Source organism: Schistocerca americana, chromosome 3, assembly GCF_021461395.2.
Source record: "Schistocerca americana isolate TAMUIC-IGC-003095 chromosome 3, iqSchAmer2.1, whole genome shotgun sequence".
In the NCBI taxonomy this organism is placed as follows: Eukaryota; Metazoa; Arthropoda; class Insecta; order Orthoptera; family Acrididae; genus Schistocerca; species Schistocerca americana.
The window spans coordinates 779,491,236-779,506,999 of record NC_060121.1 but is presented as its reverse complement, the minus strand read 5'-3'; the positions used below and the strand labels follow the sequence as shown (position 1 = coordinate 779,506,999).

General features: G+C 42.9%; 1 protein-coding gene across 1 annotated transcript in view; it reads right to left on the bottom strand.

Annotated features, from left to right (window-relative positions):
• Window positions 1-1,287: 1,287 nt before the first annotated feature.
• Window positions 1,288-15,764, bottom strand: part of LOC124606398 (phosphatidylcholine translocator ABCB4-like) — a 185,553-nt gene continuing 171,076 nt past the window's right edge. Inside the window, exon 14 of the mRNA XM_047138379.1 lies at window positions 1,288-1,614. Coding sequence (XP_046994335.1) covers window positions 1,288-1,614 — 327 coding nt within the window. The remainder of the gene's footprint in view (window positions 1,615-15,764) is intronic.

Sequence of the window (15,764 nt, the reverse complement as noted above, 5' to 3'; positions counted from 1 at the left end):
TTGCCAAATTTCACGATTGTATGTCAAGGGGAAGTACCCTAAATGTTTGCATGGGTAAGTGACTTTAATGGCCACATCTTTTGACTGCGTTAGCTTAGTTAAGTTTTTAACACGATAAGAGACCGTGGACCTTAATACGTGACACCAATTTGAAATCTTTACGTCAATCTGTTCCTGAGAAAAATGGTTTTTAATAGTCGGACGGCCAGACAGACAGACAACGGACAACGAAGTGATCCTATAAGGGAGGGATGGCCGCCTTGATTATACCCATGATCTAGTGTTTACTGGCGGAACGCTGTCCGATCGACCACTTACATACTTCTTGAAATTTTAAATGAAACATAATAGTTCGGTATACAGTTAGGCAGTATTTTTTATCTTATAAGGAGGCGAAACATAAAATTGAAAATTATTCTTACTAAATACTTTTTCATATTAGTGTGAGCACTGTGGCTGAGCATCTTCCGCTAGATTAGCAAAGCCAGGTTTGTAGTTGGAAATTGCCAAACTTAAAGAATCCAATGTATGAGCGTCTATCAAGCGGGAAAGGGGTTAACTTTTTGTTTGTTCTAAGTAGGAGAATGCTGATTCACATAAATATGTTTAACCAAAACACGAATGCAATTTTTCAACATATTTCTTAAAATTTGGATATTTCTCATTGGAAAGCAGTGCTAATATATCTAGACCAAAGGATGACCTTGCTTTTAGAAACAGGTCGCAGTGCAGAGTAATAATTTCGTTTTGAAGTATCATATGGTCCATTTGAAATGTACCTGCAAATTTTTGTAGCCATTTCATAGATGTCACTATGATCAATGGACTTATCAAACGGATAAGGATGAATTCTACCAACTTCTCAGTTTTTTTTCAAATAATTAAAGCGAATTTTGGAGTCTGATACTGCCTTAATTTCTGCCGTGTACTTGTCAGGAATGAAACTGTAGGTGGGATGTTTTTCCATGTGATCCTTGATGTTTACAAATCGTTGATTTTTTTCCTCTCGATGCCAACTGTCATAGACTCTGTTTGACTTTGGAATGCTGCACTAGAACTCATCATTTCTGCTGCTACAATACACGACTGAAATATAGCCCAATATTTGAACGAAATTCAGTGCTCGCACTAGCAATTGCAGGCTATTAACTTGATTGTTACACTAACTCCCCTCAGGATAAAACAGTGCATTCCTTCGTACACGCAAGCTACACATACTCTACACAACAAGCTCTCTCAACAATACGTACAATGGACAGAGGTCACGCAATACGCATATACGCGCAGCTAAACCTTTGTTATTAACTGTGGAAACCGAAAATTTCTTGGGGGGACGACATTAGAAGCGGGGTCGGTATTGGATCCCCTTATCTTAGCTATTGGTAAGTGTACTTGTGTTGGTGTTGAGTTAGGGCGAGATGAGTGACTGACCAGCGTGCCGCAGGTGGGCCGGTAGAAGCCGAGCAGCAGCGGCACGGGCAGCGAGCGGCCGCAGCCCGGGGGCCCCACCAGCGCCACGCTCTGCCCTTCACGTAGCTGCAGCGAGAACTCGTGCAGCTGCGGCGGGCCCGGCCGGAATCCCACCTTGTAGAACCGGATGTTGCCTCGCATACTCTGCCGCACAACAAACACTACACACATCTCATCGAAAGCGTCAAGCAGTGTCTTGTCGAAATTCGTAACGTGTTAAAATACAGTGGGACTCCTTAAGAAAATTTATCCGCTGGTAGTTCACACATTCTTAAACATTTCACTTATATTAACGAGGATCAGAAAGTAAAGTACAACAATTTTTTCTCCTCCGCTATTGCAGTTGCAATGCTGAAATTTCGCGACGATATACACACATCAAAAAACCTTTTGCATCACCCCGGTTCTCAGAATTCCTGAAGATAGACGGTACTGTGGACATTGTATCACATACACAGTCCCTTTGACTGTTCAGAGATGTCACTAAACCCGCCCAGAGATGTAAACAACCAAGCATGAGCAGCGCCTATTGGACAGAGGGGGTCCGACAGCCGATCAGTTCCAGTCATTCCACCAGGAAGGAGGTACACGGCTCGTGTTGTCTGTAGTTCAACCATGCCTAGATGGCCAATACCGCGGTTCGATCGCGTCCGCATTGTTGCAGGAATGGCTCTCAACAAGGGAAGTGTCCAGGTGTCTCGGAGTGAACTAAAGCGACGTTGTTCGGACATGGAGGAGATACAGAGAGACAGGAACTGTCGATGACATGCCTCGCTCAAGCCGCCCAAGGGCTACTACTGCATTGGATGACCGCTACCTACAGATTATGACTCGGAGGAACCCTGACAGCAATGCCATCATATTGAATAACGCTTTTCGTGCAGCCACAGTACGTTGTGTTACGACTCAAGCTGTGCGAAATAGGCTGCATGATGTGCAACTTTACTCTCAACGTCGATGGCAACCACGACACCATGCAGCGCGGTATAGATGGGCCCAACAACATGCCGACTGGACCGCTCAAGATTGGCATCACGTTCTCTTCATCGATGAGTGCCGCATATGCCTACAACCAGACAATCGTCAGAGACGTGTTTGGAGGCAACCCAGTCAGGCTGAACGCCTTAGACACACTGTCCAGCGAGTGCAGCAAGGTGGAGGTTCAAATGGTTAAAATGGCTCTAAGCACTATGGGTCATCAGTCTCCTAGACTTAGAACTACTTAAACCTAACTAACCTAAGGACATCACACACATCTATGCCCGAGGCAGGATTCGAACCTGCGACCGCAGCAGGATCACGGTTCCGGACTGAAGCGCCTAGAACCGCTCGGCGACAGCCGCTGGCAGTGGAGGTTCCCTCATGTTTTGAGGTGGCATTATGTGGCGCCGACGGAAGCCGCTGGTGGTCATGGAAGGCGCCGTAACGGCTGTACGATACGTGAATACTAGCCTCCGACCGATATTGCAACCATATCGGCAGCATATTGGCAAGGCATTTGTCTTCCCTGACGACAATTCGCACCCCCATCGTGCACATTTCGTGAATGGCTTCCTTCAGGATAACGACATCGCTCGACTAGAGTGGCCAGCATGTTCTCCAGACATGAACCGATTCGAACATGCCCGGGATAGATTGAAAAGGGCTGTTTATGGACGACATGACACACCAATCACTCTGAGGGATCTACGCCGAATCGCCGTTGAGGAGTGGGACAATTTGGACCAACAGTGCCTTGATGAACTTGTGGATAGTATGACACGACGAATACAGGCATGCATCAGTGCAAGAGGACGTGCTACTGGGTATTAGAGGTAACGGTGTGTACCACCTCTGAAGGTCTCATTGTATGGTGCTACAACATGCAATGTGTGGTTTTCATGAGCAATAAAAAGGGCGGAAATGATGTTTATGTTGATCTCTGTTCCATTTTTCTCAACAGGTTCCGGAACTCTCGGAACCGAGGTGATCCAAAACTTTTTTTGGTGTGTGTAGTTTGAAGTTTGCGCTACAGAGGGTATTTTGTTTTCGTTTGCAATACTAGCGAGAGAAGCCTGAAGTGCGAAACAAACAAGACGCGCATGTTACTGTTGTCAACTTGTGAAGAGCAGCGAAGTATAGTTCGTTATTTGTGGGGAAAAGGGCGCAAACCGAGTGAAATTCACAGGGACATGTTTGGCGTGTATGTAGCGACTATATGGAGCGTAGCAATATTTCCAGGCGGTGGACATCGGTCATGTAAACCTTAGCGATTCGCGATGCTCCAGGTGGCCGGCAACAGCTGCATCCCGCAGAATGTTGGAGCCGTTGAGACAGCAAATTTGAATGCCCAGCGTGTAAAACTGGGAACCTTATCACAGAAGTCAACATTTACTATGGTACGATGTACGACATTGTTCATAACGACGCATTGAAATTAGTGACTACTGGGCTGGTTCACTTAAGTCATTACACCGCTGGAGAGCATGGCTTACTGAAAGGAATCGTCACTGGTGACGAGTCTTCGGCATACCACTAAACGCCCAAAACTAAGCAGGGCTCTGTGGAGTGGAAATATGCTGGTTCCCCTGTAAAAAAAAAAAAAAAAAAAAAAAGAGCCCGGTCCTTGCACCGTCAGACTTTCATCTATTTGGTACCATGAAGTGAAATCAGCAGTTCACAGACGACTATCCTTCAATGAAACGGACTACTATGAACAGGGCATATTGAAACTGATACCACAATTGGACAGATGTGTTGAGAAGGTTGGTGACTGTGTAAAAGTAGATAAAAAATGTAAGATCATTTATGATTTTTTTCTTGTTACGTATTAAACCTTTAGGTAATAAAATTATTGTGAGTCACATTCTAATCAGAGATATACGTTATATGTTTGAAATGAGCAGCAACACCTTCTAAGCGACGCTAATGGCCCAAACTGCACACCAAATTCCAGCTGCCTGTAGTGACAACACATGACGCTATGATTTTTTCATGTAGTTAGTCCACTGTAGATGTTTTGCGTTGATACACGTCATCCTTGATGATCCCCCTTGGGTGGAAGTCCATAGATGTTAAATCAGGAGTGCCAGGTGAGTACTCAATAGGACCTCTTCAACCTAGGCTCAGGTAGCATGTCGTCCACATACAACTTGACAATTCTATGGTAGTAAAGCAGGGATCTGTCTTGTTGCATGTAAAACACTTCATATATATACAAGGCCTTAATAGTAGGCAAAATCCGTGTCTGAATAACTCAAGATACACTATGCAAAAAATTACTAAAAATGATGATGATGTTTGTTTTTTGGGCGCTCAACTGCGCAGTCATCAGCGCCCGTACAAAGTCCCAATTTTTTTCACAGTCCAATTTTTTCACAGTCCGCAGCTTGTGGTCTTGCGGTAGCGTTCTCGCTTCCTGTGCACGGGGTCCCGCGTTCGATTCCCGGCGGGGTCAGGGATTTTCTCTGCCTCGAAATGACTGGATGTTGTGTCTCTTTCATCATCATTTCATCATCATTGACTCGAAAGTCGCCAAAGTGGCGTCAGCTAAAAAGGACTTGCAATTTCGGCGGCCCAACACACCGCATGGGGTCTCCCGGCCAACAATGCCGTACGATCATTTCATTTCACAGTGCAATCTATCCACTGTCACTAATGATGAGAATGATGATGAAATGATGAGGACCACACAAACACCCAGTCCACGGGCAGAGAAAATCCCCAACCCGGCCAGGAATCGAACCTGAGACCCCATGATCCACAGGTAGCAAATTACGAAAAAGAACTTTTTATAAATACGGGATCCACGGAAGAAAGTTAAGTTTACTATCATGCTATATGTAGGGCGTCCGACAAAATCGAAAACGTATTTCGAAAGAACAACATACAGAGTCCAGTCACATTAATTTGACCAACATCTATGTTCGACGTCACCGTGCAATAGCCAGTCGCAGATGGCAGGAGGCAGCACGAACATTATATAAAATGTGTTGGGGGATTTGGAAAACAGTGCAGTCATTATTGTGATGCGGAAACGGAGCGTTTTATCTGACTCCAGAAGGGCATGATCATTGGATTTTGGGCCAAGGATGGAAGCATTTCCGAAACGGCTAAGTTTGTAAACTGTTTGCATGTCACCATGGTTAAAGTGTACCATGAATGGCAAAATGGTTCTTCCAAAACTTGGGCCGAGGGAACTGTGGTGCCGCTTCCCACGCCCGGGTTCCCGGGTTCGATTCCCGGCGGGGTCAGGGATTTTCTCTGCCTCGTGATGACTGGGTGTTGTGTGATGTCCTTAGGTTAGTTAGGTTTAAGTAGTTCTAAGTTCTAGGGGACTGATGACCATAGCTGTTAAGTCCCATAGTGCTCAGAGCCATTTGAACCATTTTTGAACTGAGGTGCACCACGGGTCATAAACAGCAGGGATGAACAACAGCTGTGGAGATGTGTACGGGCGAACAGACGTGTGACTGTTGAGTAACAGACCACCCAGATGAATCAGGGGGCTACCAACAGTGTCTCCTCAACGACCGTTCAGCGAATACTGCTGCGTGCAGACCTCCGTAGGAGGCGCCTGGTTCATGTGGCCATGCTGCGTGCTGTTCATCAGCGACAAAGGCCGGAATTTGCACGCCAATAGCGTAACTGGACGACCACAGAGCGGCGACAGGTGGCCTTTTCAGATGGACCAGGTTTTATGCTCATCAAACAGATGGCCGTTGGCGTGTACGGCCCTCCAACAATCGGCGGATGGTTCTAGGCCGGAGGAGGGAGCCTTATGATCTAGAGAATGTTTTTGTGGCACCCTCTGGGTTGGAAGGCAAGATGTGAAAGTTTCTTATATATTTTTTTAGCTCGTGTTGGTAAGTGCCAAGTTGATATCCAAGAAATGTGTGGTATCAAGAACATTGCAGGGCAACAGAACTATGTGAAAATTTTTTATTTGTACGGAAATATGTGGAGTTCATGTTACACGATGCGAAATCCAGACTAGCTGGTACATCAAACAATTCGTCTGAGAGAAAGCAATCCATTTTCCACGAAATTTACATATGCCATCTGACAGCGAAACAAAATGAGAGATTAAAAAGTTGGCTCTGAATATTGCTAATCTTTATATTTAGTCTTGCAAACATTCATCGTTCCAGAACTGTTACTGTAATTACACAGCAAATGAACATAAAAATTAACGCATCTGACTCTCCGATAAAACTGCTTGAAAATTCGTAACATAGCACTTTACTGAAATTGTCTACTGGTATTAAGACTCTTAAATGATATGATTTTCACCTACACGCTCCGAAAATTGCTATGCCTTACAGTGTACATGAACTTTGATGGTAATTAAATTTGTTGGCCTACCCACGGAACGCCCATTTGCTCTGCAACTTGTTGCTATTAGGAATAATGATGTAACTGTCAAAAATCAAATTTCATTTGCCATCCTTTGAACGTGCAATGCAAGATAGTATCTTACAATTTTCATAAAATGGTTCTCAGTACAGAACTCAAGATGTGCAATGAAAGTACAAATGAAAATGGGGAACTAATCTTAACAACTGATAAATGAGAACAAAGGATCTAAGTTTAATTACACTGTTCTACAAAAAAAGCCTTTTTTCTATTTCTGATAAAAAATATTGTGATCCTAGTTGTATTTTGAGTGCTGAATTGAAAACTGTTTTTGGTTTTTTTCTGTCAGGGATAGTTTATGAGTAATCGCAATTTTATTTCTCTTTTCAGTTTCTGATATAGTGCAGCAAACGTGAGGTGAAATTCGACAAACAAATGCACATCTTTATGATGTTATAAGTTCATCACATTAATGGAGGGTGGGATCTAACATATAACACAGTAACCTTTGTGTATACACTTTGAAGCATTTATTTGACATGAGAAATTACAGAAAATTGACAAACAATGAGCCACTGCCTTGTAATGCACATCACTTTTTTCTCTTGTATTGTGAATCTTTCTTCTCTCGAATGATATTCCAGCAATAATCTGGTAACATAGAAGGTACCCACTTCCCTTCATACGCCTTTCTATGGTAGAAATGTCTTTATGGAATCTTTCCCCATGTTCATCCGATACGTCACTACAACTCTCTGTGAAGTAGTCCAGATGAGAGTCCATCATATGTACCTTCAAAGACATATTGCACCCCAAATCCTGATATGCTTTGATCATATCCTTCACCACTGCTTTGTAGTTAGTAGCTCTTCTTCTTCCGAGGAAGTTTTCCGACACCATCTTGAAACAGTCCCATGCGGTTTCTTCTTTATCAGTTAAACATGCTTCAAAATTTGCGTCTTTCTGCAGCTCCCTGATTTGTGGGCTCACAAATACACCTTCCTTTATTTTTGCAGCTGACAGACGGGGGAATTTGGTAGCTAAATATGCAAACCCACAGCCTGTTGGATCCATGGCCTTCACGAATTGTTTCACAAGGCCAAGTTTGATGTGAAGCGGTGGAAGTAGTATACGTATATTCAGGAGCTACCAGACTTTCACGTTGTACATTCTGTTCGACAACTTTCCATCTTCGCCTAGGCCATTTCTTTTTCACGTAGTGAGAATTTCGGTCTCGACTATCCCACTCGCAAAGAAAACAGGCATAATTTGTGTAGTCTTGTTGCATTCCCAGTACCATAGCAATTACCTTGAAATCTGCACATACTTTCCATTCTCGATGAAGGTAGATCTGGGTAAACAATGTGCCTCTTCGACTTTTTGTTTGTAAAACCCTGAATTTTTGTTAGACAGAAATAACAATCAGTAACATGGTCCTTAGGCTCCCTCCACAGCATGGTAACAGCAAACAATGCCACATTCTCTTTACCTTTCCACCACTGTATTAGTTTGCAGTAACACGTAGCACAACAGAAATGTGGTGCCCATTCTTTATATTGGTCTCCTACCTCTACTCCAAAAAAATGTTTGTATGCTTTCTTACACACAGGAACTAAAAAATTCAGCCGTGCTCGGAAATATGACAGACAGTAATTTGTCAGCCAAAACACCCACTCTTTAAGACTGACACAAATTGCGGCTAACACCACTGTTGTAAACTCGATGCACCTGCCCCTAGGAGGCGTGAAGCTTTACTGCCGAGGCAGCGACAGGCAGCGACCGGCTGTCGCCGTTCGAGTTAATGAGATGTTTCAGGTGGTCTTAATGACATAGGTGTGGCGGGGGATAACCTAATGATGTCTGATTCTTCCCACCTGCTGTTGCACAAGAAATTATCACGTTCTATCACTACTGGATGCGGCAACAACCCGTATTTCTCTATAACGTCTCTGTGTTTGCCATGAATTGTGAATATACATACATATATACATATTACATAAAAAGTATCCCTGACAACGATATTTTGTTTACATATTTAAATTTCCCACAGTAAAATGGTCTAGAAGCACATACTTTAATATCAGAAATAGAACCCATGTCGAACAGTGTTATTAATTAACTATTCATTAAGCCTTGACAACAATACCCGTGTGGGGACGTAGAACCACTGGCTCTACCCCCCAATAATAGTGCTGCCCTACCACAACAATAAGAACTGTATCTTTGCCAGATCAGTCCTCTGTAGCATGTGCTCTATGCTACACGCTTTGCTTATACGCTGCGAGAATAAAAGTATTCGTAGTAATTACTACTCCCACTAGCCACACTCCGTTATTTTCTTTTCAACCGCGCCGAGAAATAGTTATATTTGCGCCGGCACGCTGCCGTTCACCATGGGTTACAAACTTCATGCCGCGAAGTGGCATCACTACAGGAGATTTATTTGTGCATCTATGTGGTGTTCTCGCCGATTCCCAAACGATATAAACAGTGCAACTGTGGTTCTCGAACGGTCGGTAATGTTCCCATTGTTACAACAACAGCCAAACGAGGGCATGGTTACTTCTCACCAAACAGACGAACACTAAATCGGAAATCACGTACGATGTTATCCGTGAAGGTGGTGCTACATAAATAGTGACCATACACGTCCCCACCTCCCACCTAACCAGTTACATACCTATCAGTGACATTGTTGATGAACTACACCGCACTCATTTACATTCTAATTACTAAGCGCGTATCGACATTCAATGTGCAACATACCAAATTACGAATACCCTTCAGAGTATCGCAATTGTTGACAACAGTCGCCACCATATACGACCGCCTTCCATTGCAGAGAACCGATACTTGCGGGTTTTTGCGAACAAATCCGTCCTACAAGTGGCCTTCCTGTACCAGATCATGTTTTTCCACGACCTACGCCAGAACTTTACGTTCCGCGCGATACCGTACATCACACAGGTGAAGTCACACTTGTTACGGCCGCGCCGCGACCTGCGTCACATTATTGCGACGACGTCACACCGACAACAGGCGCGCCGCGCTCCGGGCCACGCCTGCCACGTGACGTCACTCAACAAGTAGGCACTCTGTCCCTACCTCCAACAGGGCAAGGTTTTCACACCTCACGACCTCAGCGTATTAATACGGTGAGCCTGACCGCAACAACGAACCAACCACTGTGGAAACACAAGGAGTACCTACAACGGCTGCCACGTTGGGTGACCAACCTTGATGCACCATCTGTCACGATTGCCACCAACCAAGACCCATCCATCGCGCCACGTTCCTCGGTACCCCACTACAACACCGTCCTCCATGACACCGACGCACCAGCCATGACACCCACGATGCGTCCTGTGACAATCGATCATGATACCCCCATTACCGACACACCTTGACAACTGGATGCTTACCCTCACACAATATCACATTTTGATAAACACTCACATTGGCTGCGGCACCAACGCCAACACTGCTCGCATCTACGACCAGCCCGTGTCAGCCTGTACACTGGCCGCACCCACGGAGACCACCACACACAGTGCTCACTGCGCAGCGCCCAGTTAACCGACAGTCGCCGAGCCACTCTGACCTCAGCCAAGCCCTTCCACGCCGCGCACGCGGCAGCCTCGCAAGACTGTGATGGACCCACATGCCGTGTTTGTAGAGGAATGTAAACAACCACCAGCTGCATTCATGCCCGGCCGTCGATCCACACCTAACAGTCACAACATCTCACCCAGCCTGGGTGCTGCACCTACCTGGATGCACCATCCCTGTTGGTTCCACGCACGCTTCAGTGCCGGTGCATCCTGCTGTTGTCTCTCAGCTATGCTACCTGTTACAGCAGTTATAGCAGGCGCATCAGATCTCTCTTTGCTTCAAGGCGACAACACTCATATCCCATGTCTATATTCTAACAGCGTGTGGCTCTTCATTTACGACAACCATATTAGAGCATACTTCCTTGTCAACACAGGTGCCAAAGTTAGCACGCTGCCACCTAAGCTGGCACCTAGTAAACGTACACCATCCGCTATACAACAACGCGCTGTAAACGATTCAGTGATTCCCATGATAGGCACATCCTCTATTACAGTTAAAGTGGACAACCACACCCCTCGCCCATGGACGTTTTTTGTGGCCGACACCGTAGAGCCAGTGTTGGGTGCAGATTTTTTGAGGGATTACAACTTTCTGCTGGACCTGGGCAGGGCCCTACTACTACATCGCGATGGTTGCATGCTGATCAGTGGATTAAACAATCACCTACCGACTGACGAGACTCCACTACCTGCTATTCCTACCTCTGAAACAGCACTGGACCTCACGCTAAAGTGCCAGGCATTGTTCAAGGAGCTTAAAACGGCGACTATTGCGTACACCGACCTCTGTTACACCAGTGCCGGCACATGAGCAGCTAATGAGGACACCCCCACAACTGCTGCACATCACTCAGCAGCAGCTGTCTCCAACCAGCAACAACGAGAGCTGCCCGCCCAAGACTCTGCCAGGCCTTCGGAACCACATGTCAGTCCAGTGCCTCTTACTTCTGATGAAGTACCAGTACTTCAGCAGCCAGTTGCAATAATGACTATGTGGACGACGTGGCCTATTCCACACCTTATTTTAGATCTATGTGACGATGCTGTGCTGATTATATTGATATGGTATGACGATGCCATTATGGCCTTATCACTTTAGGACGTGGTGTAGAAAAGATCTGAGGATGGTCATTACGGACTGAAACCGGTCATCATCAAAAGAACTGATATTGTGATCAAAGACTGGAATACAAAACATTTCATTCTCTTTTATCATGGCATAAATTGTTACTTGACAGACTTTTTAGGTTATGTAATGATTCTTTGTCATCTCTTTTTATCTTTTCACAGTCTGAAGGCCATGGCTGGCTAGTTTCTACAATGTGAAAAGCTCATGAAATTATGTTGTAAAACATGAAGAACAATCAGCTGCTTATCTACATGGACAGTACGTAATTGTTTCCGAATATCTAGATACTCCTGACTAGCTACGATACTTTTGAAGAAGAAGAGACCGATCAAACCACACTATGACAGATCAGCTGTACATTAAGCCCTCGTAGATTCACTGTCTTGCTCACATGAACATCAGAATTTTCCGGGGCGCAGTAGAATTACAGCCATTCATAAAATAGTTAAGTTTGAATTTCACATCACAAAAACATATTAACATGCTTGCATATTCCTCATCCTTGTAAGCCATATACTCAAACTAGTATGAGGGAAATGGGCATTTGGAACGTGGTGACTGGCGTTTGAACTTGGCCTTAACCTTGCGTGCATTAAGCCATCGTGCTCTCTCCTTCCCTCTCCTCCATTGACAGCCCACTATTTTACTGCCCACTGAAGCAAAACAGCCAATCATTGTATACCCCCTCTGGCATCATTTTTCAACATATTTTCAAGCTATGCCCCTTTGCCAATCATAGAGTTCTTAAGCCAACACACACATTTAGGTCTTCCAATCACAGCCCAGTATTTTAAACGAAACAGTCAATTGGTATGTAGCCACAGAGCTGACATCTTGTTGTATTGCTGCCTTAATCAAAACTATCTGACAATGTGAAATGCATAAACAAAACAGACAATCAATATACAGGCCCAAAGCTGCTATCTTGGCCATGTTCAAAAGTACCTGAACAACCTCAACTGCATAAATGAAACACCCAATCAGGATCTATCCTGAAGTAACATCTGCATGTGATTGTCAACAGTGAACTATGGCATGTGGAGGTGGAAGTGCATCAGCATGCTTTGTCAGTAGAATCAGAGCCTTGTCAAGTCTGGATTTGTGTGAAAGAGAAACCTGACTCACAAACACACACACACACACACACACACACACACACGTTTAGATCTTCCAAAAATAATCCGTATGTATCCCATCTTGTTCTCTGTAGCCCCACATTGGCAATGAGCAATGTTCGATATTTCTACCCCACTAGCTGCAAGGCACGATTAATCCTCAAATTAAATATTTTAACATTTACAAAATTTCTAAATTATATATCAAAATATGTAAAGATATTGACAAGACTGACATAACTTACAGTTTCACAAATCTAAAATGTCTGTCAAAAGACGCATAACACTATTGATCTAACTTACTGGTTACGTGAAGTTCATTGAAATTTGACATTTTCTCGTTTATAGTCTGTAATGTCCTTTGGGCTTTCCTGAACATTTTGGTGTATAATACATAAAAATCAGACAATTGTGAGACCTTCAAATATTGTTTTGAATGTTGATGTGTGACTCAAATTTCGTGGCTATGCATATACTGCCACATTTGAGCAGTCATATCTTGGGAACTTCACAGTCTAGAAGGCTGTGAATTGCTTTGTTTTGTGCCTACTGCTACGTCTCAGAAGTTGGCATTACGAATAAACAAATCAGTCCTTTGTTTATGATACTAGTTTTCGTTGAAAGTAGTGTGATTATCGCTTATTTTTAGTAAGCTATCTTCTATTCCTTTTTATACGTAAATAAAATGTCTAAGCGTAGACCATTAGAGATAGCTGTGACAATTTAGAGAAGATGAAAAGAGCTGTGTGGAGCACTTTCTTTCATCGAATATCAACTGATAAAAAGCCATGTCATGCTTTGTGTCCACCTCCACCAAACACTTGGTGTAAATATAGGCAAGCTGAATTTTCTGGCACCCTGCATGAATTTACACATAAACATTCTCTTCCCTTGGCGTTAATGGAGGCAATCAAACCTATTTACAAGGCTTTGACAAATCATGAGCTACTAAAGAAGTGTTTACATGGGAAGACTTAGAATGTCAATAATGTTCTGTGGTGCTTTGTACCTAAAAATGTATTTGTTGGCCTTATGACTCTTAAGTTAGCAGTGTCTGATGCTGTAGTAACCTTTAATGGTGGGAACTATGAAAGACTTAAGATTCTGGAGAAATTAGGGTTAATATTTGGAAGAACACAGCTAAAGGACTGCAGGAACCGGATGAGCTTCGTGTACGTGAAGCAGAGTTAGCTGCTCAGCAAATGACAAAAGAAGCAAAAAAGAAATGGAGGAGGCAAGTACTGGGCTGTTGTAACACTGAAGAAGACACAGACTATGGGGCAGGGCAATTCTAGTGCATAAAAGATGTAAGTCTGTATAAGAATTTGTAACAAAAAAGTTTTAAACCTCAATATCTTTGAACCACATTTTTTGCAATAAATGACCCATTTTCTAGAAAAGTATTGGTGGTAGAGACATGAATTTTTCATAGCATGCCAAGTGTGAGATTCAACACATATGGAACTAGAATAATTACAATATCCTTAATTGTTTTGCTTTTATGTTCATTTATTTACAAAATTCTGTCAAAAAATTGAGTGTTAAAAAAATATAACATGCCCCACAATACAATTTTAGCAATAATTCTAGTTCAGTGAATCTAGAAAGGTGCATTCAATAATTATAGAAAATTTTAAGTTAGTGTCTTAAAAAGTTTCCAAGATAATTGGTCACAAAATTCGATAATTTAACATTGGCGACATAGGACACACAATATCACCTTAAGCTGCACTTGGGAAGAAGGGCACTTCGAGTATTGTACCACGTCAGATGCAATGTGCACAGTGGAGCCCAAATTAAATATTTCCATATCTAAACTGTTTGTCTTATGGTTTTATAACTATAAGAAACACTTGTTGACTACAATAATTTGTCAGCTACTGCAGAGTTCAATTATAAAATATGATATTTCAGTGCCTGTGTTATTTTGATTGCACACTTGTCCAGAGGAACTTTGCATCATAATCAGAATAATACAGCACTGCAATATCGTATCTATCTGCCAATACCAGGCAAGAAACTTTCAAATACAATGTCTGACCAGTACAGGAATATATGTAATGGATGTATGAGAACAGGTCATAGGCTCTACAGTCTGGAAACGCGCGACCGCTACGGTCGCAGGTTCAAATCCTGCCTCGGGCACGGATGTGAGTGATGTCCTTAGGTTAGTTAGGTTTAAGTAGTTCTAAGTTCTGGGGGACTGATGACCTCAAAGTTAAGTCCCATAGTGCTCAGAGCCATTTGAACCATTTTTTGAACAGGTCATACATGCATGGTTGACGACATATGGAAGTTTGGGTCTGGCTGTGAGTCATGCACGAATAGCCAAATGGTAAGGCGACCACTCGCGAAAAGTGGAAAATCCGGGTTCGAGACCCAGTCCATCACAAATTTTCATTGTGTCATTCCATTCTAAAGCTGATGGTTGTCCTGATTCACAATTGCAAATTCATTTAAGAAGTTCAATTATTGTGTAAGTTACAGGTTAAAATACAACTGATGTCCATAACATGACTTTACTCTCAAATTAAGTGACGCAATTATATTTCCACAACTAAACTGTCAGTATTATTGTACTATAACAGTACAAAACACATATGGCTAAAATAATATGCTAAGCAGACAATTTGGTAACAGTTGACACTCCCTATTAGGCTTAAATGAGGCTATATTTCAATAACAAACTTTCACCATCTGGTCCAGCACCATTTTGGGGGGGAAGAAGATAATGAGTCAATAAAAAATGTAATTAACAATATTACTGACTAATATCGCTTTTTTAAAATTATGTTTGATGTCAGATCTATGTGTCGTTTTCTTCCACTGGCATGTTTATCTACCAATGTCACAATTTCCTACACTTGATCACAACAAACCATGGTAAAAGTCTTTGATGCATTGTATCATTTGGACTATATATTTTCAAAATGTTGTATTTGGTCACTTTCGAAGTTACAAAACTTTGAAAGAGACCAAATACAACATGCAAACGCTGCTCAGTCAAAGTCAGTGATGGAGTAAGTTCTACACAGACCTCGGATTGTGAAGAAAATAACATATTTTTTTATCAAAACACACAAAAATTTCTTTTATATGAGT